The sequence below is a fragment of the Somniosus microcephalus genome, chromosome 9 (genome assembly GCF_052327205.1).
Source record: "Somniosus microcephalus isolate GS21.2 chromosome 9, FLI_Smic_1.0, whole genome shotgun sequence".
Lineage (NCBI taxonomy): Eukaryota > Metazoa > Chordata > Chondrichthyes > Squaliformes > Somniosidae > Somniosus > Somniosus microcephalus.
The window spans coordinates 15,527,492-15,551,083 of NC_140995.1; the positions used below are offsets into that span (position 1 = coordinate 15,527,492).

The 23,592-nt window shown below is 45.8% G+C and overlaps 1 protein-coding gene across 10 annotated transcripts in view; it reads right to left on the reverse strand.

The window, feature by feature from the left end:
* dcdc2c (doublecortin domain containing 2C) overlaps window positions 1-23,592 on the reverse strand; it is a 236,954-nt gene that overhangs the window by 45,707 nt on the left and 167,655 nt on the right. For 8 of the 10 annotated variants that reach the window (XM_085996383.1, XM_085996384.1, XM_085996391.1 and 5 more), the window contains 3 exons: window positions 9,389-9,454; window positions 5,625-5,808; window positions 2,741-2,844 (listed from right to left, as the gene is read on the reverse strand). In XM_085996383.1, coding sequence (XP_085852509.1) covers window positions 2,741-2,844; window positions 5,625-5,808; window positions 9,389-9,454 — 354 coding nt within the window. The remainder of the gene's footprint in view (window positions 1-2,740; window positions 2,845-5,624; window positions 5,809-9,388; window positions 9,455-23,592) is intronic. The other 2 variants (XM_085996389.1, XM_085996390.1) reach the window with 2 other exon arrangements.

Genomic DNA, 23,592 nt, shown 5'->3' on the forward strand with positions numbered 1-23,592 from the left:
ATAGATTTGTTAGGCAATTTATACATCGTTTGAAATATCTTGTTTGTGAAATCACACATTGCAGAATAATCTTTCAGATCAACAGAATATGACATTACAAAATAATTATGTTGAAAAATGTATTTTCACATGGTGTTTCTTAAGAAAATTAGCGCTGTACTTAGAATTGCTTCATAAGTTTCAGTGTAACTCTTGAGAGACACATAACTTCTAATAGCTACCCTATCAATTTGATGCACATAAAAATTCAATTAAATTTGCACATGACTTCAATGTGAATTAATTATTAGACTATGGTATATGTTTCACATCCATCACAGTCAATGCCAAGTTAGATGATAGAGTGCAGAAAGCCATTTACAATCACGGTTGTCCCAGGCTACTTCATCAAAGGAACAGGACAGATAAATTATTTTGCACGTGCAGCAAACTGAAGGGCATTTTGTCCTGGTCTAAAATAAATAAATATTTTTCCAGTAAAATACATGTGGATCAAATGGAAAAAGAAGGACTTGCAAATCCTTTCAGATGTATTCCAGACGCTTCTACTGCCTGGAAACTATGGAAATAGATGTTGTATTTCCACATTTCATGCACGAGCCAAGACATCAACAATATTTCCTCACCAGATGCTGATTCAGGAACTGAAGATGTGCTTGAACATTGACTTATGTATATAAATAACTGAAGTAGTAAGGGTGTCTGTTTTGCTGTACATTGGCTGATAAGTTGGAAAATATACATTTTACTGTATATTAAATCCCAAATTTACATTAACTTCAAGCCTCATTAATGAAGTTGGGGACAAGTTTGCGCCTTGAATTAGTGCCAGTTGTAAGGGGAAACTTGAGATGATAGCTCGGTCACACCTCGGGAGAAGTGAGAGACAGCTCACATGTCATAACAGATCATCTGCTGTTGTAATAGTCAATACAATATTACACTAAAATGAGTCAACTATAAACAAACACAAAAATGTGTTGTGGAATGCAATAATATATGAATTTTAATCCACATTAAAGACACAGATCATAACTTACTTGTGGAAGTAAAATCATAATTCAATGCCTCTGTACCATATTCTCTATGTATACCAGCCCAACTGTGGGCTACATATGTGTGAATTTTTGGAAAAAGCAAAAGCTCACACATTCACACAACATAAATTCATTCAAAATATAAGAGGAGAGTTGGCTAATGGGCATCTGGTAATGTGTGAACTCTGGAGAAATGTCAGTTTTATGCAATTTATTTCACTATGTTCAGAGTTGCAGGGAGGCATGAATAGATTCTGAGCACTAAAGCAGCATTTTCAATTCAGAAAGCCCTTTCATAATCAGGACTGATTTGTAAAATTCATTCTTGCGATGTGGGTGTCGCTGGCAAGGCCGGCATTTATTGCCCATCCCTTGTTGTCCTTGAGAAGGTGGTGGTGGTTCTTCTTGAACCGCTGCAGGCTGTGTGTAAAGGTACTCCCGCAATGCTGTTAGGTAGCGAGTTCCATGATTCAGACCAGTGATGATGAAGGAGTGACGATACATGCCCAAGACAGGATGGTTTGTGACATGGAGGGAAAGTTGGAGGTGGTAGATTTCCCAGGCACCTGCGGCCCTTGTGCCTCTGAGTAGTGGAGGTCCTGGGCTTGGGACGTGCTGCCGAAGATGCCTTATCAAATTGCTGTCGTACATCCTGTAGTATATCCTGTGGATGGTACACACTGCAGCCACTGGTACACCGGTGGTGGAGGGAGCGGATGTTTAAGCTGGTGGATGGGGTTCCAATCAAGCAAACTGCTTTGTTCCTGGATGGTATCGAGCTTCTTGAGTGTTGTTGCAGTTGCACCCATCCAGTCAAGTGGAGAGTAATCCATCACACTCCTGACTTGTAGGTGGTGGAATTTCTTTGAGGAGTCAGGAGGCGAGACACTCGCCGCAGAATACCCAGCCTCGGACCTGCTCTAGTAGCCATGGCATTTATGTGGCTGGCCCAGTTGAGTTTCTTGTTAATGGTGACGGCCCCCCACCCCACCCCATCACCCTCACCCCAGGATGTTGATGGTGGGGGACTAGGCAATGATAATGCTATTGAATGTCAAGGGAAGGTGATGGTCCTTGTTTGGAAACAGCAATCACCGGTTATTTGTATTTAATAACGTGCAATTTCTGTTCCCTAGCAAAACAAAGATACAATTTATTTTCCATTAAATGGACCGGGTAATTTTTAATTTTGTAGAGGGTAGAGCTTTTACATTTACTGGGCATAGATCCAGACATCCCCCTTCCCACCAAATAAAAATTATACGGTCAATTTTAAGGATTAATCAGAGCAGAGGTAAGTGAGTGAGCCTTCTTAGAGCACGAGGGAACACAAACTCTGGTCCCGTTAGACAACTTGGCTATTCTGATACAGAACCCCATTGTACTGTCAGGCATCTCAGAAGGAATAACCAATAAATCACCAGGAAACAAGGAAGTAGATTCCTTTAACAGACCAACCTGAAAAAGGAATTTGATTAAATGGATAGTCAAATATATGTAAAGACTTTTGCAGATTTTAAAAATGAATTAAAATGCTTAGAAAGAGCTTGTTGATAGTCATCTGGTGAAACATATGGAATTCTGTATGCTTTTTATGCATCTTGCAAAATCATATTATGCATCTGCAAAATGGACAGATGAGAAAAAATACCTCAGTGCATGTCAAAGATTGACAAAAACTACAGTATTGCACACATTCTAACCTGATCAATAGGTAGATCCACTCTCATATCTGCATCTTCTCTCACCTCAGCAGCACCTTGGGTTTCTTTCCGAGTGTCTTGAGCTTTAAACACACCGTTGCCTTCTAAACCAAATAAACATAATATTCATCTTGTTACAGCTGCACAGATATAAGCATGGGTTTGTGCCCCCCGATTTCGGGATTCTAACCCCCCACACGCCTCCAATCCCGCCTCCATGGCCCAATGAAAATCCTGCCCTATGTGTTAGGTTTTACAGGGCATCAGTTGTTTCCAGAAAGTTCACAGTTTGCGTCAGTGAGTACCTTGGGCAATAAATGCTGGCCTTGCCAGCGACACCCACATCCCAGGAACAAATTAAAAAATAAACCTACAGACTTTGGGGTCCAAATTTCCAGTTGCTGTACCTGGGGCTATTGGATCGCCTCATGCAGTGAATACAGGAAAATAAGGCAGGGGGGTTATCATGTCCCGAGTGGAGACTGCCGCAGCTTCTGTCCATTAAGTTAAAAGGACGGAAAATTGGGCAGGCTTCTTTAGTAGTTTGTGCTCCTCCCAACTTGATTTTCCTGTATTCACTGTGCCCAAGCGATCCAATATTCCTAGGTGCAGGAATGGGAAATTCTCCCCCTTTGCTTTTTGAATTCATGGGGTTATCGATATTTTTGATGCTGATGTAATTATACTTGCCTGGATGAGTGCAGCTCCAACAACACTCAAGAAGCTCAACACCATCCAGGACAAAGCAGCCCGCTTGATTGGCATCTCATCCACCACCTTAAACATTGCACCTCCCAAACCCGTGACCCCTTCCACCTAGAAGGACAAGGGCAGCAGGCGCATGGGAACACCACCACCTGCAAGTTCCCCTCCAAGTCACACACCATCCTGACTTAGAGGTCTATCGCCGTTCCTTCATCGTCGCTGGGTCAAAATCCTGGAACTCCCTCCCTAATTGCACTGTGGGAGTACCTTCACCACACGGACTGCAGCAATTCAAGAAGGCGGCTCACCACCACCTTCTCAAGGGCAATTAGGGATGGGCAATAAATGCTGGGCCTTGCCAGCAGTGCCCAGATCCCAGGAACAATTTTTTTTTTAAAACAGCTGTTGGAGGCAGACGAACAGGCTCTATCGGTGCAATTAAGGTACGTACGTGGAGCTTTGCTTCCCCTGATTAGAGTGCAGTACAAACAGGGGCATAGAGAAGCTGCCTTGCCAATCAGCATCAGCCACCTTGCAGAGAAGGAGTTACATTAATGAGGTCCCACACTCCAAATCCACACTGGTTGGGCAAGTTCCAACCCTGCCACTCCCTGCCCCCGTAGAAAATGGGCAAAATTGTAAGTCAGCAACCTGTCCTGCTGCCGTTTGATTCTTACAGCTGCCTTTCTGTTCTGAAAGTACATTAAAAGGTTATGTTTGTCTTGGGGGATGCATAGGGATTTTGTTGCATATTGCTGTCTGCTTTCAGGTTATTTTCATACGCAGGTTGCCCTTTTGACCTGCTTCCTTAATTTCTTCATCGGCCTTTCCCACAGTATTGTTGATTGCTGCACTTAGCTGCCTGTGTCCGCTTTGCAATTAATGAGAGGAGAAAAGCCTTTAAATTTTTGACATGGCCAGTCCTCTCCACTGCTGGCGCAATCAAAACATTTAGTATCAGAATTTCGGGGCTTAGCGTCATAAGAATGGTATAAAATTGCAGCCTTGGCATGATTAGGCCTGCATTCACTAGAGTTTAGAAGAATGAGAGGGGATCTCATTGAAACGTATAAAATTCTGACAGGGCTAGACAGACTGGATGCAGGGAGGATGTTTCCCCTGGCTGGGGGGTTCTAGAACGAGGGGTCACAGTCTCAGGATACGGGGTAGGACATTTAGGACTGAGATGAGGAGAAATTTCTTCACTCAGAGGGTGGTGAACCTGTGGAATTCTCTACCACAGAAGGCTGTGGAGGCCAAGTCACTGAATATATTTAAGAAGGAGATAGATAGATTTCTAGCCGCAAAAGGCATCAAGAAATATGGGGAGAGAGCGGGAATATGGTATTGAGATAGAGGATCAGCCATGATCATATTGAATGGCAGAGCAGGCTCGAAGGGCCAAATGGCCTACTCCTGCTCCTATTTTTCTATGTTTTCTATTACAGGAAACTCTTTTTTATCCGGCACCGACGGGACCGGCGTGGTGCCGGTTGATCAAAAAGTCCGGATTACAGAGAGGTATACTTACCCAGGTACGAGAGCACCGTACACGGCCACAGCTGCAGGAACCCCGGTTACACGGCACTTGTGCAGGAGTCCCGGTTACACGGCCACTGATCCAGGACACGGCCACAGGTGCAGGAACCCCGGTTGCACGGCACTTGTGCAGGAGTCCCGGTTACACGGCCACTGATCCAGGAGTCCCTGTTGCATGGCCACAGGTGCAGGAACCCCAGTTACACGGCCACAGTTGCAGGAGCCCCGGTTACACGGCACTTGTGCAGGAGTCCCGGTTACACGGCTACTGATCCAGGAGTCCCTGTTGCACGGCCACAGGTGCAGGAACCCCGGTTATACGGCCACAGATCCAGGAACCCCGGTTACACGGCCACTAATATACAGTAAAACTTACCTGAACCTACTCCTGAATTTTGCTGGTTAAGAGAGATTTCCAGATATTAAAATTACTCCTGAATCTAGGTGCCAGTTAAAAGAGAGTTTCCTGTACTTAGAGTACTTTATAAAAGTACTGTAAAGGGCAAGACAAGACAAATTGTGTGTGTGTTTTTTTTCTCCTTTTATATTCTGCCACAGAGCAGTGAGGGGACAGTTTTCTGAAATAACGTTACAGGAAACAAAACACAATTTTGTTTTCAAGAGACTTGTCGCAACTTACCATATTCTGCCAAAGGACCAGTTGAATGTTTGTGGTGTTTGACCTTCATGGGCTTTGCACGGAAAATAGAGTTTTTCTCCCTCGATGGTTTTGCTTCCAGATCTTTTGCTTGCCCTTGGATTGCTTGTGGAGGTCCCACGCGCACTTGCCCATCTGTTGTAGATTGGGAGCTATCACCTTCAGACTAGGAATGAGAGAGAGAAACAGTTCCCATGTTCTTAAAATTGTTTTTATTTCTGTACATAAAACAGATAAAGTGGCTTGCATAATTAGTATGCACTGCGGATTCATTTTTCGTTAATCCTTTTTTAATGATACATAGAGCTCACGGGAACAGTCGGTCATCGATTTTCCCTTAATTCCTGTATTGTCTCACCAAACAGTCTATCAATCATAGAACTGGACAACCTCATGATTTACTGACTGATCATGGCAGTGTAGCATTTGCAGAAACACTTCCAGACATTTGGGAGCACAGAGGACTCTTGTGCCACAGTACCAAAGCTGTAAAATAGACTTTTGCAGAGAATGATCCATTTAATTTCCTCATTCCCCCATTTATACAAAACAGTCGCTATGACTGACTCTGAGATGGGGAGAGGGACTGGGGTACAGACTTGGACTCCAGTCCAGTTCAGAACAATAACATTGCTTGAGTCGTGTTCTGTGTTGCCCGGGGAATATTCTCCCTCCCGTGACTTTTTAAAAAGTTATTTCTCTGGCCGTCAAAGGGTTCACAAAGATTACATACCTCTTCTCAAAATATAAATTCCTCTCATCAATTCACCCAGAAACTATTGCTATTTTCAGCCCTTTTTTTAATGCTCAGCAACAAGAGGGTCTGTCAGCACTGTGAAATGGAATGCTTTTCCATTTTAGGCATCATTAGTAGCCAAATCCGTTATATCAGTCAAGTGCGGAGTAAACATGAACAACAATCATTTGCATTTATATAGCACCTTTGAAGTAGAAAAATGCCCAAGGTGCTTCACAGAGGTGTAATCGGAGAAGTGGAATAGTTGCATCTTTCAGCCCCAACGACAAGTCTTATACCCATCTCCAAAGAGCACTCGAACTACATCAGTGAGTTTTGTACCTTCCACACCAGCCATCCTCATGACCCTCAGGAACTGGGATCAGACCCCCTGAGCTCATTTCCCTTACATCTAACAAAGAGGACACTTTCAGCTCATCTGCCTTGACTGAATTTAAAGTCAGGTTCCAGCAATTAAAAAAAAGACAACGATAGATGTCAGTATTGTAGAGTGAAACAGTGCTCAGTGTCACCACAAAACATTTCAGCTTTGATATATGGATCATAAAACTGTCTCCATACAGCCTCACACTGTATCCTAACACCAATGTTCAAAACAGTACTCCCTCCTGCACTAATGTAAATTTTTCCATGTCTCACACCAGCCACTGTATGGCTTCGCTGGATGAAATGAATGAATTATAGGATGTGAACTCACACCCACGAGAAACTGGGTTGAGAATGTTGCAGTTCACCCTACACGGGACCCTTACAACTACCAGAGGGGAAACATTTGTTCTTCAGTCTGAGCTGGATTCAAACTCCGATCCCAGACAGAGAGAACAGTGAGCTAACCTAAGCCAATCTAGCTGTTAGTCCCTAAACAAATTTACCATAAACAACAAATAACAACAGAAAACGCTGGAAAAACTCAGCAGGCCCGGCAACATCCGTAGAGAGGGAAACAGAGCCAACGTTTCAGGTCGAAGACCCTTCGTCAGGACTGAGAAAATAAAAGCAAGAAATGAAACAGATTAAGAATCAAGTTAGGGGGCTGGGAAATGGGGGAGGGGATGAAAGAACAAAAGGGAAGGTCTGGGAGAGGTGAGGAGACATTAAGAGATATTCAAGGCGAGAGACGAGATGGTAATAGGACAAGTAAATAGACAAAGGGTGGCTCTAGATGAAGTGTGAAATGCGCTGGCAGAATGAAAGACAGCTGCCATGTGGATGAACAAGGTTGAAGAGCCAAACGGAGATCCCGTCGAAGAGAGGAGCAGAACTTCTTCAAGGTGGGCATCCTAGAAGAGTGGTGGCAATGAACTAAACACTAATACTGGATTTCCAGCATCCGCAGTATTTTGCTACCATAAACAACAATTGGTTTAATTAGTGCTCCTTCAAAGTCGAACCAACCTGATCTGTCACTGACTAAAGGAAAGCACCATTATGTAAAGGCAACATTTTACATGAAGGGAATTATAAGACTCCTACCTTTGTCTCTTTAGGGGTGAAATTGGTCGGCGCCATGGAGAATTGGCAGCCTGTTTCACATTCTTCCATACACACTTCCATTGGAGTGAATGGAAAATAAAACCTGGCACTGTGTGTGGTAAACCACTTTTGTCGTTCACTATCGTTACACTATAGTTATCACTGTTATATCGTTACTCTATGGTTATCACTGTTCACACTGTTGTATCACTATACGAGGTCGCCTCTTGTCACGCTGTTATACCTGGGCTGACCACTGCTGACTCCGCCCATGGCTCCACCTACCTGCCCAGGTATAAAGGTGGTCGACTGGCTGGTATTCCTCCTTGTTGGATCCGATCACCCACGAGGGTGGGCTCTGTTATTTAGCCAATAAAAACCTATAGTTACTTTCTTAACTCGTCGCTTTTCATTGGATGAATTGATAGGTATATCAATTTTATTGGCTAAATAACAGAGCCCACCCTCATGGGTGATCGGATCCAACAAGGTCACAGATGCCAGCATCCCCACGTGTGAGTCATGGGGCGGCCATCTTTGATCCAGGCAACCGACACCAGCAGTGCCTCATGTGAAGCACTGTGTGAAGCGGGCTACCAACTCATTATGAGCCCATTTCCCGATACTGACGCAGACCAATTTCACCCCCAAATTTGAATCTTTACCCAACTGATTCTGGACTGTTGGTTCCGCATCAAAGTGAACAAGATCATGCTGTGTGACATTGGCGCGCAAACGCTGAACATTTTGTGTGCAATTCTCTTGTCCGACCCATTAACGCCGCCAGAAAAGTAGCAGAGGAAGAATTTTCATACAAACTCATGAAGCGTTCGTAGAATTTCACCGTTAGGCTCCTAATGCTGGGGGGGGGGGGAAATTAAGAGGAATCTGCAAGGGATCGTGGCAAAAAAAAACATTTTTTTTTAAGGAGTAGCCAACATTTTAATCATATCAAACGTGTCCATGAAGATAATGTCAATGAGTCAATGCCAAACAATAATCAAAAATCAAGGTGTGTCAGATTAGAAAAAGCCATGAAGGTAGCGAACACATTAAGGTTGTGAAATTGCTCTACACCATTGACTTCAATGGAAAATAAAATTGGACGCAGTGTAAAAGGGGCTGGCGATTCACTATCAGCCCACTTCACGCTACTGGCCAAGGCTTCACCCCTCCAAGTTTCTAGCACACAGCACCGTCTATCCCACAAATGTACAACATTGGTACAGTGTGTTATGTCTGACATTGGGGATAGGTACTCGATTGCCTTGGCCTGAGCACATGAAGTTTGATAGTGCTGTTATCGTTATATTATGTCTGACATTGGATATAGGTATTCGATTGCTTTTGCCTGTAAGAGTGTGGTTGTATCAGCCATTAAAAGCAACATGAGTTGAGTTCTACATACGGCCTCTGGATTATCTTTGCAAACGCAACACAGTGCTTATACAACGAGGGCTAAAAGTGGGACTGCAGTTTTCCAAATCAATCCACTGGTGGGCAACAACCAGTTTACCTGTTGGGGAGAGGACAACAATCCAGAATCACTTGATCCTCCATGGGATATGTGATGCAGCTCAAACTGAGAAAACAAAAATTCAAATTAATGGCAATTTAGCGGAGTTACAGGCCTAAACAGAAAATTTAAATGATTGCACTATTCCAAAACTAAACCAAGGGGCACTGCTGATTTCCACAGGCTACAGGACCTCACAGATATACTTTGGTTTCTACTCAGAAGCAAGGATTAAAGGCCCAATATTATCCCTATAAAGTCATTAGCAATGTTCTCTTCCTCTGTTGAACATATAATGCAGTAAAGTTATTTGTGTCTTCAAAATTTAGTGTAGTGTGGTTTTCTAGATTCATTTACAACCCCAAAACAGTGGCAAAATATGAAACAGAGACTTAACTTAAACTATCCCTCATACAACTGGTGAAATAATCCAAAAGTGCGCAGGTCGGAAGCAGGGATTGTGGACTCTGTTTACACAGGAGCAGGAGACCTTTAAGGGACCTGCAAAGCCATGAGGATCCTTTTCACCAGTTATTAGAGAGTTGCACCGTCAAGGTGGCTGATAGCTAAATTACCCATTGTCAAATTAAACATGTTTGCTGTTATTGTCAAACCATGATCAAGTGACATTTCTAATCCATAAATCAATATGGACTGCTATCAAATAAAAATTAAGAACCCTGCCATTTTTTCTTAAAATGCTATCCAGTATGAAAAGATCCACAAACTGAATATTCTGGTGTGCTTAAGGTGGATGTGTTACAATACCTTTGAGGACTAAACGCACTCAGTCCACAAATAATGCCTGCGCTACAAGATACCACCCATAACAAGTCCCTCCAGAACCCTTAGTGCTCAAACAGGAGCTTTATTTATGTTATTCAGCTTCATCTGTCTGTACATTTTGCGGGTTTCTTGATTTTTACAAAAGGTCTTATAGGCAAAAAGAATGCACGTACACGTTGAGTTAGATTCTTCTCTGTATTCCCACCTGAAATGGGGCAGGATAGTGGCAGAGAATGAAGCAAAAATCAGGCAGTGAGGTATACCATCACCTCACAACCTCACTGCCCCCAACCGACCTCAACATCCCTCCTTCCCCCAGCCCCGAAGGGACTACCACACCCCCCCCACCCCCCCGATCCATTCCACATACACGACGTGCAAATGCCGGCTGACCCAGGTCCCTGGTCCATTTCTCTCCCACCTGCCCCAGTAACTGTTGCTTCCTGGGACGGCCCCGGGAAGACTACTGTGAGTCAATCAGTATTGACCACTCAGAGTTCTTAGACAAGACACAAATAGGCAGCAGCCAGTATATTTGAGCAATAGATCAGATTTATTAAGCGTAATCAATACTTAACATTAGGCAATAGTGATGAATAGCTCGCAGCCCTTGGTTTCTGGAGCCCTTTGGACACAGGCAACGTCGTCGCAGGTCTGTTCCTTATCCTCGCAGCGAAACTCTGTGTGAAATTGTTGTTTGAATATTGAGGTTTTAACCCATTCCTTATCAACAGTTTGGTTGGCCAGTGTCCATATGGTCTTTAACAAAATCACCTTTTTTAATTGGTTCTAGTGGTCAAAATACCATTGTCACTCAGGTTAAGGCTAGTAACCTGGCCACTCCTTTCCAGTATATTTCCATTAACCCTGTTCTGCTGCTGTGTTATCTTGTTTATAGTTTTTCACCCCATTGGAATTTACCATATCTCTTTCATTTCATGTCTCAAGCAGTACAAGGCCTTTCTCTACACCAAGGGCCCAGATCGTTTCAGCGCTGTTTCACTAGTCTTGATGTAACCAGACTATCTCACTTTAATCTACCAGTTAAATACCTGAACTTCCATGATCTCTCTCATTTATTGGAATTTATACTAATTATTCTTTAAATATTGTTGCAATTAGTTTTGTTAAGCGAATTCTAAGTTCTAACAGCATTATAATATGTTTTTCTTAGCAATTTAATGATTTGACCTTCAATTGCAGTCTGTGCCTGTTTGTTATCAAAACTTAGTCAAAACTGCTTTTGAACTGTCTGCAGCTACATTTTGAAGAAGTTCTAGTTACCCAGGAGTAATTATAGGTAATATTATTTGGTCAATGGCTACACTTGAATTTATACATATATGATTCTCATCTACTAAATATCTTACACTACACAAAGTTTATAACTTGGGGATCTTCCGACCTTTTAAATGCCCGGCCGTCTTTTCTGCTGCCGCACTGGCGATCCTGCTACAGCACCACTAGTGGCCGGGCACTGACAGGCTCCATCTCGGCAGTGGGAATTCTGCCGGGAGCCCACTGTGCAAATCCAGTGACCCGCCACCCCTCACCCACCGCCCCGGGGAAAGGGGGCAGGATTTCAGCATAGTCAGAGAGGTGGGCGCAAATCCCACCCTGCCGTTACCCTATCCCAAAGAGTTGAATCTCGCACATCTGTTTCTTGTTCCAGTATCTGTCTGCAGCCATTTACTATCATGCTGTATTTCACATGCTTACTTCTCTTCTTAGGCAGTCGCTCGGAACCGAGGATGACTTGCTTCCACATTAAAAATGAGTTCTCAGGTGACTGATGAGTCCAATGCAGGACCTACAGTCTCTGTCACAGGTGGGGCAGACGGTGGTTGAAGGGGCGGGTGGTTGGGGTGCTTGGGTTGACGTGCGCTCCTTGCGCTCCTTGCGCTGCTTGCGCTTGCTCCTGGCGAAGAGACTCGAGGTGTTCGGCGCCTTCCCAGAAGCTTCTCCTCCACTTTGTACGGTCTTGGGCCAGGAATTCCCAGGTGTGGGTGGGGATGTTGCACTTTTTCAAGGAGGCTTTGAGGGTGTCCTTGAAGCGTTTCCTCTGCCCACCTGGGGCTCTCTTGCCGTGTCGGAGCTCTGAGTAGAGCGCTCATTTTGGGAGTCTCGTATCCAGCATGCGGACGATGTGGCCCGTCCATCGGAGCTGAGCGAGCATGGTCAAAGCTTCAATGCTGGGGATGCTGGCCTGAGCGAGAACACTGACATTGGTGCGCCTATCCTGCCAATGGATTTGCAGGATCTTGCGGAGGCAGCATTGGTGGTACCTCTCCGGTGCTTTGAGGTGCCTGCTGTACATGGTCCATGTCTCTGAGGCATACAGCAGGGCGGGAGGCATACAAGGGGCACATGCTTAGTGTTACTGCTCACAACATGACTGCCAGTGTTGCTGAATGAAGTTATTTGCAGGTGTGCCAATGGGCAGTAAGTTCAGCCTCCGATTTAACAAACTTCACCTGTAGTGAGACAAATTACTCGGCGCTCCTTTCTCGGAACAAATTAACAAAACTCAAAGTAAACCTTTCCAGACAATTAAGAGAGAAAACTCCTTGATCACCTTCCTTCTTTTCAGGGAGATCTTCCCTGTGCACACAACTGTAAATGTTAATACGATAGCAAAATACTGCGGATGCTGCAAATCCGAAATAACAACAGAAAACACTGGAAAAACTCAGCAGGCCAGGCAACATCCGTGGAGAGAGAGAAACAGGGAAGTGCAAAGAGACCTGGGTGTCCTTGTGCACCAGTCGCTGAAGGTAAGCATGCAGGTGCAGCAGGCGGTTAAGAAGGCAAATGGTATGTTGCCCTTCGTAGCGAGAGGATTCGAGTACAGGAACAAGGATGTCTTGCTGCAATTGTACAGGGCCTTGGTGAGACCGCACCTTGAGTATTGTGTGCAGTTTTGGTCGCCTTATCTGAGGAAGGATGTTCTTGCCATGGAGGGAGTGCAGCAAAGATTCACCAGGCTGATACCTGGGATGGCAGGAATGACGTATGAGGAGAGATTGGGTCGATTGGGCTTATACTCGCTGGAGTTTAGAAGAATGAGAGGGGATCTCATTGAAACTTATAAAATTCTAACAGGACTAGACAGACTAGATGCAGGAAGGATGTTCCCGATGGCGGGGGAGTCCAGAACCAGGGGTCACAGTCTAAGGATAAGGGTTAAGCCATTTAGGACAGAGATGAGGAGGAATTTCTTCACCCAGAGAGTGGTGAACCTGTGGAATTCTCTACCACAGAAGACAGTTGAGGCCAATTCATTAAATATATTCAAGAAGGAGTTAGATATATTTCTTAAGGCTAAAGGGATCAAGGGATATGGGGAGAAGGCAGGGACAGGGTACTGAGTTTGGATGATCAGTCATGATCGCATTGAATGGCGGAGCAGGTTCGAGGGGCCGAATGGCCTACTACTGCTCCTATCTTCTATATTTCTATGTTTCTATACCAAAAATGCGAGTGTGTACCTGTCAGGAAAGGATGAACAGGCTGGGTCTCTTATCTATTGAACAGAGAAGACTGAGGGGTGACCAAATAGAGGTCTTTAAAATTATACAATAGCAAAATACTGCAGATGCTGGAAATCTGAAATAACAACAGAAAGTGCTGGAAACACTCAGCAGGTCAGGCAGCATCGGGTCGAGGACCCTTCATCAGAACTGTCGAAGGGTCATCGACCTGAAACGTTGACTTTGTTTCTCTCTCCTCGATGCTGCCTGACCTGCTGAGTGTTTCCAGCACTTTCTGATCTTTAAAATTATGAAACTTTTCGATAGAGTGGATACAGAGAAAGCGTTTCCACTTATGGAGAAGAGCAAAACTAAAGGCCATCAATATAAGATAGTCACCAAGAAATCAAATAGGGGATTCAGGAGAAACTTCTTTACCCAGAGAGTGGTGAGAATGTGGAACTCGCTACCACAGGTTGAGGTGAATAATATAGATGCATTTAAGGGGAGGCTAGACAAGCATGTGAGGGAGAAAGGAGTAGAGGGTTATGCTGATAGATTTAGATGGGGAAGGATGGACACAAGTGGAGCATAAACAGATTCTGTGCTGTATATTCTATGTAATTCTATGTTTCAGATCTGGGAGTGCTTCGTAACAAAGTGGAAGGGGGCTAAATTCGGTTGATTTGCGCCTCCCGTTAGTGCCCTAGGGCGCTAACGGGGTGCAAATCAACTAGCGCCTGGGCGTGGCGCCACTAATGCCTCCCACGAAATTTAGCCATGCACAGCGCCCCGGCTCTAATATTGGGTGGCGCCCCCCGACCTAACGGCGGACGCTCTGTCCGCCGGGGTCAGGGGGGCCTACCTGCGGCCGGGGCGGCGCTAGTTAAAGGGGAAGTGGCGGGCAGCCATTTTTGTTGCTGGCCACCTGCCAGCGCCTGCTCCCGTTGCTGTCCCTGGCCCCCGTGAAGCCCCCCCGTGGGGTGCCGGCTGCTCTCCCTGAGCCCTCCTCCTGAGTGCCGGGCTCGTTTGCCAGTACTCCCGATCCTTGGTGACCCATTGGGTGCTGGGACGCGCTGCGCCAGGCCCCTCCCCTGTAAGTTTTTGGCTCGCAGCGCCCCAAGAGGGACGCGGGACACTTCCAGTAGCGCCCCGCCTCCCTCTCGGGGCACTACCTGGGAAAATCGTTCACCGGGGCACTATATTTTTCGGGGCGCTACTGAATTTTTACCCCAATAAGTCTCATTTAATGGGCCCAAATTAATTTCCCCAAATATAAATATATACACCATTGTGAACAGGGAATTTTCTATGTGCTTTTATATTGTGGGTTAAATTTTACAAATTAGCGCTCCTGGTGCAGACCTGCATGCACTTTTTGGGAACACAGTTTTGGAATGTGAGTGCAGAGATCAGCACATCCCGCACAATAATCATCCCTCAAAACTGATGATATTTTTATACTAATCATAACCCTATTTTGCATGTTGTGCTTAGTGCTTTCAATGACGTGCATAAACTAAGCGATGGCCACTTTATTTGCAGATGGCCAACTTTTTGGCCCCAGCATGGAGAGAAGATCATTTGAGAGACATGCTCAATATTTACTCCTATTGAGCAAAAAACACTTCACAACCACCAGATGTCTCAAAGCGCCTTACAGCCAATGAAGTAGAGTCACTGTTGTAATGTGGGAAATGCAGCAGCCAATTTTTGCACAGCAAGCTCCCACAAACAGCAATGTGATAATGACCCAGATAATCTGTTTTTTTGTTATGTTGGTTGAGGGATAAATATTGGCCAGGACACCGGGGATAACTCCGCCTCCCCCCCCCCCCCCACCGCTCTTCTTTGAATTAGTGGCCATGGGGATCTTTTACGTCCCACCTGAGAGAGCAGACGGGGCCTCGGTTTAACGTCTCATCCGAAAGACGGCACCTCCGACAGTGCAGCGCTCCCTCAGCCCTGCACTGGGAGTGTCAGCCTAGCTTTATGTGCTCAAGTCCCTGTATACTCTCTGACTTACCAAAACTATTAACAAGATAAAAAAAATGCCCCGATACCACGCTCACTTGATTTGTAGTCAGCTATCCTTATTTCCAGCTTATCTGCTGTAAAGGCCCAAACCTCCCAACTCTTGCTGGCTTCCATTTCCCAGATTCCTGCTGTCTTCCAACCTGAGCACGAAGGGTCAGTTCTATTATTGCCTGCACTGAGTCAACTCGCTATTGTGGTTCCTGAACATATAGGTATTAACCCATCCAGTGTTAATTCAACACGCAGTCTTCTGAGAATTTAGTGAGTAACAGCAGCAAGAGGTAATTATCTATCCAGGGCTTCAGAGGAAGGCTGCAGTGAACATTCAAAAACTGAGCTCCTGCCTTAGCCCACCTATGAGCAATACCACGGAAAATCCACATAAATATATTTAAAAATATAGGGCCCAGGGAACACAAATGGACCAAATACAGAGGGATGTGGATAGATTCGAAACTTGGGCTGAAATAGTGGCACATACGTGGGTAAATGCAAAGTAATGCGTCTTCGAAAGGGAAATAAAATGGGAATATCAGCTCGACAGTAGCTGTTAATAGGGAACGACATCGCAGAGGGATTTGGAAGGTGACTCATGGATAACTCGCCGAAATCAAGACAGCAAGGGCAGCAAGTAAAAAAAATTCCCTTCCATTTCCTGGAATGGTTTCTCCTCCTACCATCACTCTGGTGCGCCCTGAGGTTATGACCTTGGACCCTTCTATTCCTTGTCTACATATGGCCTCTCAACAACATTATCTGTAAGTGTGGGATCAGTTTCCATGGGGGAAAAATTCAGTTGTTTGCGCCTCCCGTTAGCGCCTTAAGAGGGCGCTAATGGGGCGCAAAGTAACTTGCGCCCGGGCACGGCGATGTTTACGCCGCTCGCGAAATTAACTGGACATTTTGCGGTGGCACTAAACACTACCGCCACGATCTCCTGCGCCGGCAGATCGTGACGTCAGTCGAGCGCGCAACACCCCGGTAGCACCCCGGACCGGATATTGAGTGGCGCCCCCTGCCTTACCGCCTGCCGCTAGCAACGACAGGTTGAGGGGAGCGTTTTGCAGTCAGAAAGGGACTGGGGGAGCGTTATTTAAAGGCGACTGCTTCCTGCCTTTTTTTGTTGGTGACATTTTTGCACCACGCATTCTGAGAGAGAGAGAGAGAGAGAGACTTCTGGAGAGATTCAACGCTGTGTGAAGGAGTTTTGGGTACTGAGCAGCACTTTGCAGGTTTATTTTGATTTGCCCTTCCTTGCTTCGCCAGCGCTCTGAGGTAGCGCCTCGCTCCTCGGCCTTTGCGCCTTAAGACAGGTGTGTAGTGCCTGATTTAGCACTCCAATCACCTCCGGGGCGATAAAAGCCAAGTTTGCCGTCGGAGGCGATAATTAGCGGCAGGCGCTAAACTTTGTGCACGGCCGATAATGGCGCCCCAAATGGGGCGATACTGAATTTTTCCCCCCTTATGTATTGTGGACACACCCAGCTTTAGCCCTCCTACCCACCCTCGGCTCCATGACTACTACTATGGTGCTGTCCACTGCTTGTCTTATATCAAGTTGTGGATGAGGCAGGATTGACTGCGGCTTAACCTTCGCAAGACTGAAGCCATTCTGTTCTGCTCCCAACAGAAATTCCCTCCCCTAGCCCCTGATTCTATTTCCCTCACATGAGAAGAGGCGACTGAAACAGAGGTCAGAATTTTCCCATTAAAAAAAACAAAAACGGGTGGGTTTGGAGCCTGGGGGAGGGGCAGTTAAATTGTTAAAAGTGGGATTCCCGACCTGATCCCAACTCCAACCTGCCCACTTCCGCTTTTTCCTGGAGGTGGGATGGGGCGGGCAACCAATCCGCTCCCAGGGAGGCGTTACCGTAATTTAAATATTGTAATGAGGCTAGCAGCCTCTTTCTCCTCCGTCCATTTTGTGATTAACTGCCTGTGGACAGGTTTCACACAATTCATGAAACCCGGCAGTTAAACCGAGATGGGGACCGCTGCACCCAGGATGTAAGTGGCTTTATACCCACCTCCTGGATCCAGGGTGCCGACAATACCCACCCCCATGACCAGAGACCCCCAGGTCCTCTGATCGCCTTCCCAGGCCTCCCCCCACCCAACAATGATGATGAGGCCGGCCACGATTCTCCAGTGGCCGGTCCCGATCCTCCTGCCAACACCACCACCCCCCCCGATCCCTGACCGACCCCCCCTCTGCGATCTCCGATCTCCGATTCCCCCCCCCCGCGATCCCCGATTTTTCCCCCCCACAATCCCCACTTGCCTGCCGATCCCCGACCCCCGACCACCCCCATCACCTGCCAAACCTGCAACCCCCCCCCCGCCCCCCCCACCGCCGATTGCCGCCCCCCAACCGCGATCCAACCCCTCGCAACTGTGGCCTCCCCACCCACACCAGCTAGCCAGCCTCTCAAGCTGGCTGGCTGCGGGTGGGAAATCGAGGCCTCAAATTCCAATCAGGCCCTGCCATTAAAGTTGGCAGGGCCTGCAGGAAACCCAGCCTCCCGGGTTTCCCGCCCGCCTCGGACCCCCACCACCACCCAACCCCCAACCCATCTCCCCGAAAAAATTCCGTCCGGAATGTTTACACTGGAAAAAAGGCAGCTCAAGGTAAATCTTATTGAGGCATTCAAAACTCCAAGGGCTATAGATAAAGTAAACCCTCATAAGATGTTTGACAAAATCACAAATTCTACAAGGGGACACAAACTCAAGGGCAGAAAAGAGAAGGTAAACAGATAGTTTAGATTCAACTGCTTTGCCCAGAAGGTAGTGAATATGTGGGAGCAACCATCCTGGAAGACATTGGAGGCAAAAAGTGTCAGAAATTTCATGAGGGGAGATTCAGGGATAGGAGATATACAGTAGTGTATGCACTATCGCACTTTAGAATCGGCAGATGAATCATAATGGGCTCTTCAGGTCCCGTATATTCCAATATTAATACATATTTTTTATATAATAATTGGAAACCTGATCTGTTCGTTGTACAGTTGTGTCAAAACAGTTGGGCGGTGAAGGAGCCAGATTGTGGTTTCTACTCTCCTAGGACCATGTACCATCGTACATCTTCTGGAGGCGAGGGGAGAAGGGAGATTTTTTTTTTAAGTTGAGGATGGTCCTTTAGCAGCTGAAAATGTTTTATATCAATCAAGTCAGTGTCATGCACCGGGCATGTTACACAGAAACTGTCACTTTTTATGCCTTCTTTTCATCTTCAACATCGCAAAAACCATACAGTTTTCCGTCACCCCTAAAGCTGTGGGACTGCAGCTAAAGGAGTCATTCTGAAGAGGTTTCTTGATTCACCAATTCTTGTCTACATCTTCAGCCGGTTTCCTCATCTCGGTTTGCTGGGTGTTATCCTGCTTTTCAAATATTTCTTTCATTGCTTTTGCCTTTAGAGGATGGAGTTTCCGAAGGACCATTCAAAACCCTCAACGTCAAAAAAAAATCTCGCCGTTTCTCTCCTGCCCTCCAAAAGATATAAGCATCTTGGGATGTCTTACTATGTTAAAGGCGTTATATAAATGCAATTTGTTGTTGTTCAATTTAAGACCTGCCAAGATTTGGACCTTCTCATCTATAAAACTACAAACAGTAAAAGCCAATAATTCTTTTCTCATCTTGTTGTACAGCAGTTTATTGGGCAGCTTATACTTTAACACTGTAGAAACCATCCAGAGTTTCTCTTTTAGAACATAAGAACATAAGAAATAGGAGCAGGAGTCGGCCATACGGCCCCTCGAGCCTGCTCCACCATTCAATAAGATCATGGCTGATCATCGGCCTCAACTCCACTTTCCCGCCCGATCTCCATATCCCGTGATTCCCCTAGAGTCCAAAAATCTATCGATCTCAGCCTTGAATATACTCAATGACTCAGCATTCACAGCCCTCTGAGGTAGAGAATTCCAAAGATTCACAACCCTCTGAGTGAAGAAATTCCTCCTCATCTCGGTCTTAAATGGCCGACCCTTTATCCTGAGGCAATGCCCCCTAGTTCTAGACACTCCAGCCAGGGGAAACAACCTCTCAGCATCTACCCTGTCAATCTCCTTCAGAATCTTTAGGGGGAAAAATTGAGTCGCGCCCCCTTTGGGGCGCTAACTTCGCCAGGGCGCTACTTTTATCACCCCGAAAATATTAGCAACCCCGCGGCCGAAATTGAATGGTAGCGCCCCAAGAGGGAAGCGGGGCGCTACTGGAAGCACTCCACCTCCCTCTTGGGGCACTGCGAGGGAATATCGTGGCGCTGCAGCACATCGAGTTTTGGTACTGCAGACCTTCCTCCCCTTCTTAAAGGGGAGGGGCCTGGCGCAGCACGTCCTGGCGCCCAGCTGAGCCACCAGGGATCGGGAACGCCGGCAAACGAGCCCGGCACTCAAGAGGAGTGCCGGGCTCACGGAGAGCAGCCGGCAGCCTGAGGGGGGGGCTTCACGGGGGCTGGGGACGGCAATGGGGGCAGGTGCTGGCAGGCGGCCAGCAACAAAAATGGCTGCCCGCCACCTCCCCTTTAACTAGCGCTGCCCCGGCCGCAGGTAGGCCCCCTGACCCCGTCGGACATCGTGTCCGGCGGTAAGTCGGGGGCCGCCACCGAAGATCATGGCCGGGGCGCGAGCGATGCACTGCGCACGGCGATTACGTCATCGTCGGCAGTGCAGCACCGTGGGGCGCTAACGGTTACCGCCGCCGCTAACCTCCCGCTGAATTTCGCTGGTGGCGCCGCGCCCGGGCACTAGTTGCTTTGCTAACGGACGCTAACGGGAGGCGCAAAGCAACCGCATTTTTCCCCCTTAATCTTTAATCCAAATAAAATTTAACTCAACTTTAAGAACAGGTTCCACGGGTCCTTTAATCGAGCTACAAAAAAATTAGTGTTGTGAAATCAGTTTCATCTTTGTTTTTGTCTTCATGCTATTAAACAATACCAGATAATGATCTGTTGGTACAATCCCCCAAAGTGGCAGCAAGTGACAGCTTTTGTTATGGACTATTTAAGCATGGCAAACCTATGCATAATTATCAACTACCACAGCTTCTACAGTTTAAAAAAATACTTTACTGTCAGACATTATTCCCAAGCCGCCCAGAGATCTCTCACGTGGTTTGTTTGGATCTCTTGATGCATCTCTGCAGTGAATGCTCAGACTGCGTCTCCGCACTGATTGCTTCCATTTGAGCTGCTGAAACCAGCCCGCCCTCATTAACAATGATACTATTATGTGGATGTGTGATTTTGCGTTATCATTACCTAATTTTCTTATAATAATTTTTTGAAAAGCAGAACCAAAAAAACTAAGAAAACATCTGTTGCAATTGTTTATAAAGTGGAAATGCAGTAGCAGTTATAAGGGATCGCAAGTAGAAACAAAAGATGAGTCAGGTGGGGAAGAGGACTTTCTTTTTCCAAAATGGATAACATCGAGATTGCAATAGAGCCTGAGAACTCAATTATTGTTGTATGTGGCGAGCTTTGGGATGTCTTGAAGATAGGATAAGGTGCTGTGTAAATACCAGTGTTTTCTTTCTTCTTTCTTAACAATGTTTCCGTATCATGGCAGCATTTTGCCCAGGTATGTTCTCCATGATTGCTTATGGGTTTTCTCTAAGAATCTTGACAGCTATTTTAAAATAGTTCCTTCTAAACAAGGTACTTCGCAGGCAATGTAGACCGGAGCAGACCTTGGTCTGTTTGACTATTCGCTGAAGCATCAAAGAGAGGAAAGCAGAATAAAAGCACACAAAAGAGAGCTAGCCAAATTGAAAGATAAACTTTTGAGAGAGAAGGTCAGACAGACAGAAATAGAGAACAGGAAGAAAAGAAAGAAAGACTTACATTTCTGTAGCCCCTTTCACAACCACCGGATGTCTCAAAGCGCTTTACAGCCAATGATGCACTTTTTGAAGTGTAGTCGCTGTTATATTGTAGGAAATGCGGCAGCCAATTTGCGCACAGCAAGCTCCCACAAACAGCAATGTGATAATGACCCAGATAATCTGTTTTAGTGATGTTGATTGAGGGATAAATATTGGCCAGGACACCGAAACCGAAATAGTGGCCATGGGGATCTTTTCCGTCCACCTGAGAGGGCAGACGGGCCCTCGGTTTAATGTCTCATCCGAAAGGCGGCACCTCTGACCGTGCAGCACTCCCTCAGTACTACACAGCGACTACACTTCAATAAGTACTTCATTGGCTGTAAAGCGCTTTGAGATGTCCGGTGGTTGTGAAAGGGGCTATAGAAATGCAAGGCTTTCTTTCTTTTCTTCCTGATCTCTATTTCTGTCTGTCTGACCTTCTCTCTCAAAAGTTTATCTTTCAATTTGGCTAGCTCTCTTTTGTGTGCTTTTATTCTGCTTTCCTCTCTTTGATGCTTCGGCGAATAGTCAAACAGACCAAGGCCTGCTCCGGTCTACATTGCCTGCTAAGTACCTTGTTTAGAAGGAACTATTTTAAAATAGCTGTCAGCCTAGAGTTTTGTGCTCAAGTCCCTGGAGTGGGACTTCGAACCACACAACCTTCTGGCTCAGAGGCGAAGCGTGCTACCCACTGAGCCACGGCTGACGAGCAAGAGATAGCGAGAGAGTGGAAAGAAAACTCCTGTTGGCTGATTGGCTTCAAGGTAGCATTTATAAAAAGCATGGTGACGTCTAGCCCAGACAGCACCAGCTGGAAGAGGTGTGAAAGCTGGAGGCAAGAAAAGGAAATAATAAAGGAACTGTATTTTATGTTATCACCAGGGATCAAGATATGTTAATATTTTCATTATTCCCATGATACTTTAGCTGATGTCAGTATGTGTTTGTGTGTATATGGAAACAAGTAAGACAAAAACAGGAAGAACGTGGAAAACAAAACAATAATACACAACATGCAGCAAAAATCTGCTCATGAGCTAGGAGAACTGGCAGTATCAGCGCAGTCCTATACTATCATGCCTGGTTATAAAAACAAAAAAATAAAATCTACACAGGTTCCAAAGTACAGCCAAAGATCCCAAACTTTTCAACTCTGAAACAATGGCCCAGAAATTCGGGTCGGGGGCTTCCCGCGGGTGCAAGCCTCCGACCTGCACTTACCTAGCGCGCCGGCCGTTGTGCTGTGGGCCCCCGTGGAATTGCGATCCTGGGCCTCCTCCAACTGCCGGCGCGCAGTGCTTGCATATCCCAGGGGCGCAGTTAGTTCGATGCGTCCCCTGGGATCACGTGGGCCATGGAGAGCCAATCAGAGCAGGGAATGCTTCATTCATAAATTTGACAGGAAGACATGTCAAACCTATAAATACTATAAGCCCCAAAACATCACTAAATCGTCAAATAAATTTTTTTTTAATTACATTTTTAAAATAACTATAAATTACATGAAATAACTATTTTAAACAATAATTTAAATTTTTGAAAAAATTAATTTAATTTTCTAATGGGGCTAAAAATAAACTTACCTTTCTTTAAAGTATTTAAAAATAATAAACCTGTGGAAAAAATGTTTTAATTTTAATTAATTCACCACTTACCTTGTTAAAAGCAGGCCTTGCGACTGCTTTTTACATGTCTAACTTCTGGAGACTTACCCTCCCGGGAAAACCTGCAAAAAAAGTGTAAGTTCGATGCACATGCGCTGCCTCTCCGGCGTACGCGTTCGACTTCTGAACCCCTTCTTTCAGGGGAACGGAAGTGCCGGTTTCCCGCGCATGCACTGCGCATGCGCGGGAAACCGGAACTTCCGTTCCCTTAAAGGAAGGGGTGTACAGGTCGAACGTGTACGCTGGAGAGGCAGTGCATACGCCTGGAATTTATGTTTTTTTTGCAGGTTTCTCCAGGAGGGTAAGTCTCCAGGAGTTACACATGTAAAAAGCAGTCGCAAGGCCTGCTTTTAACAAGGTAAGTGGT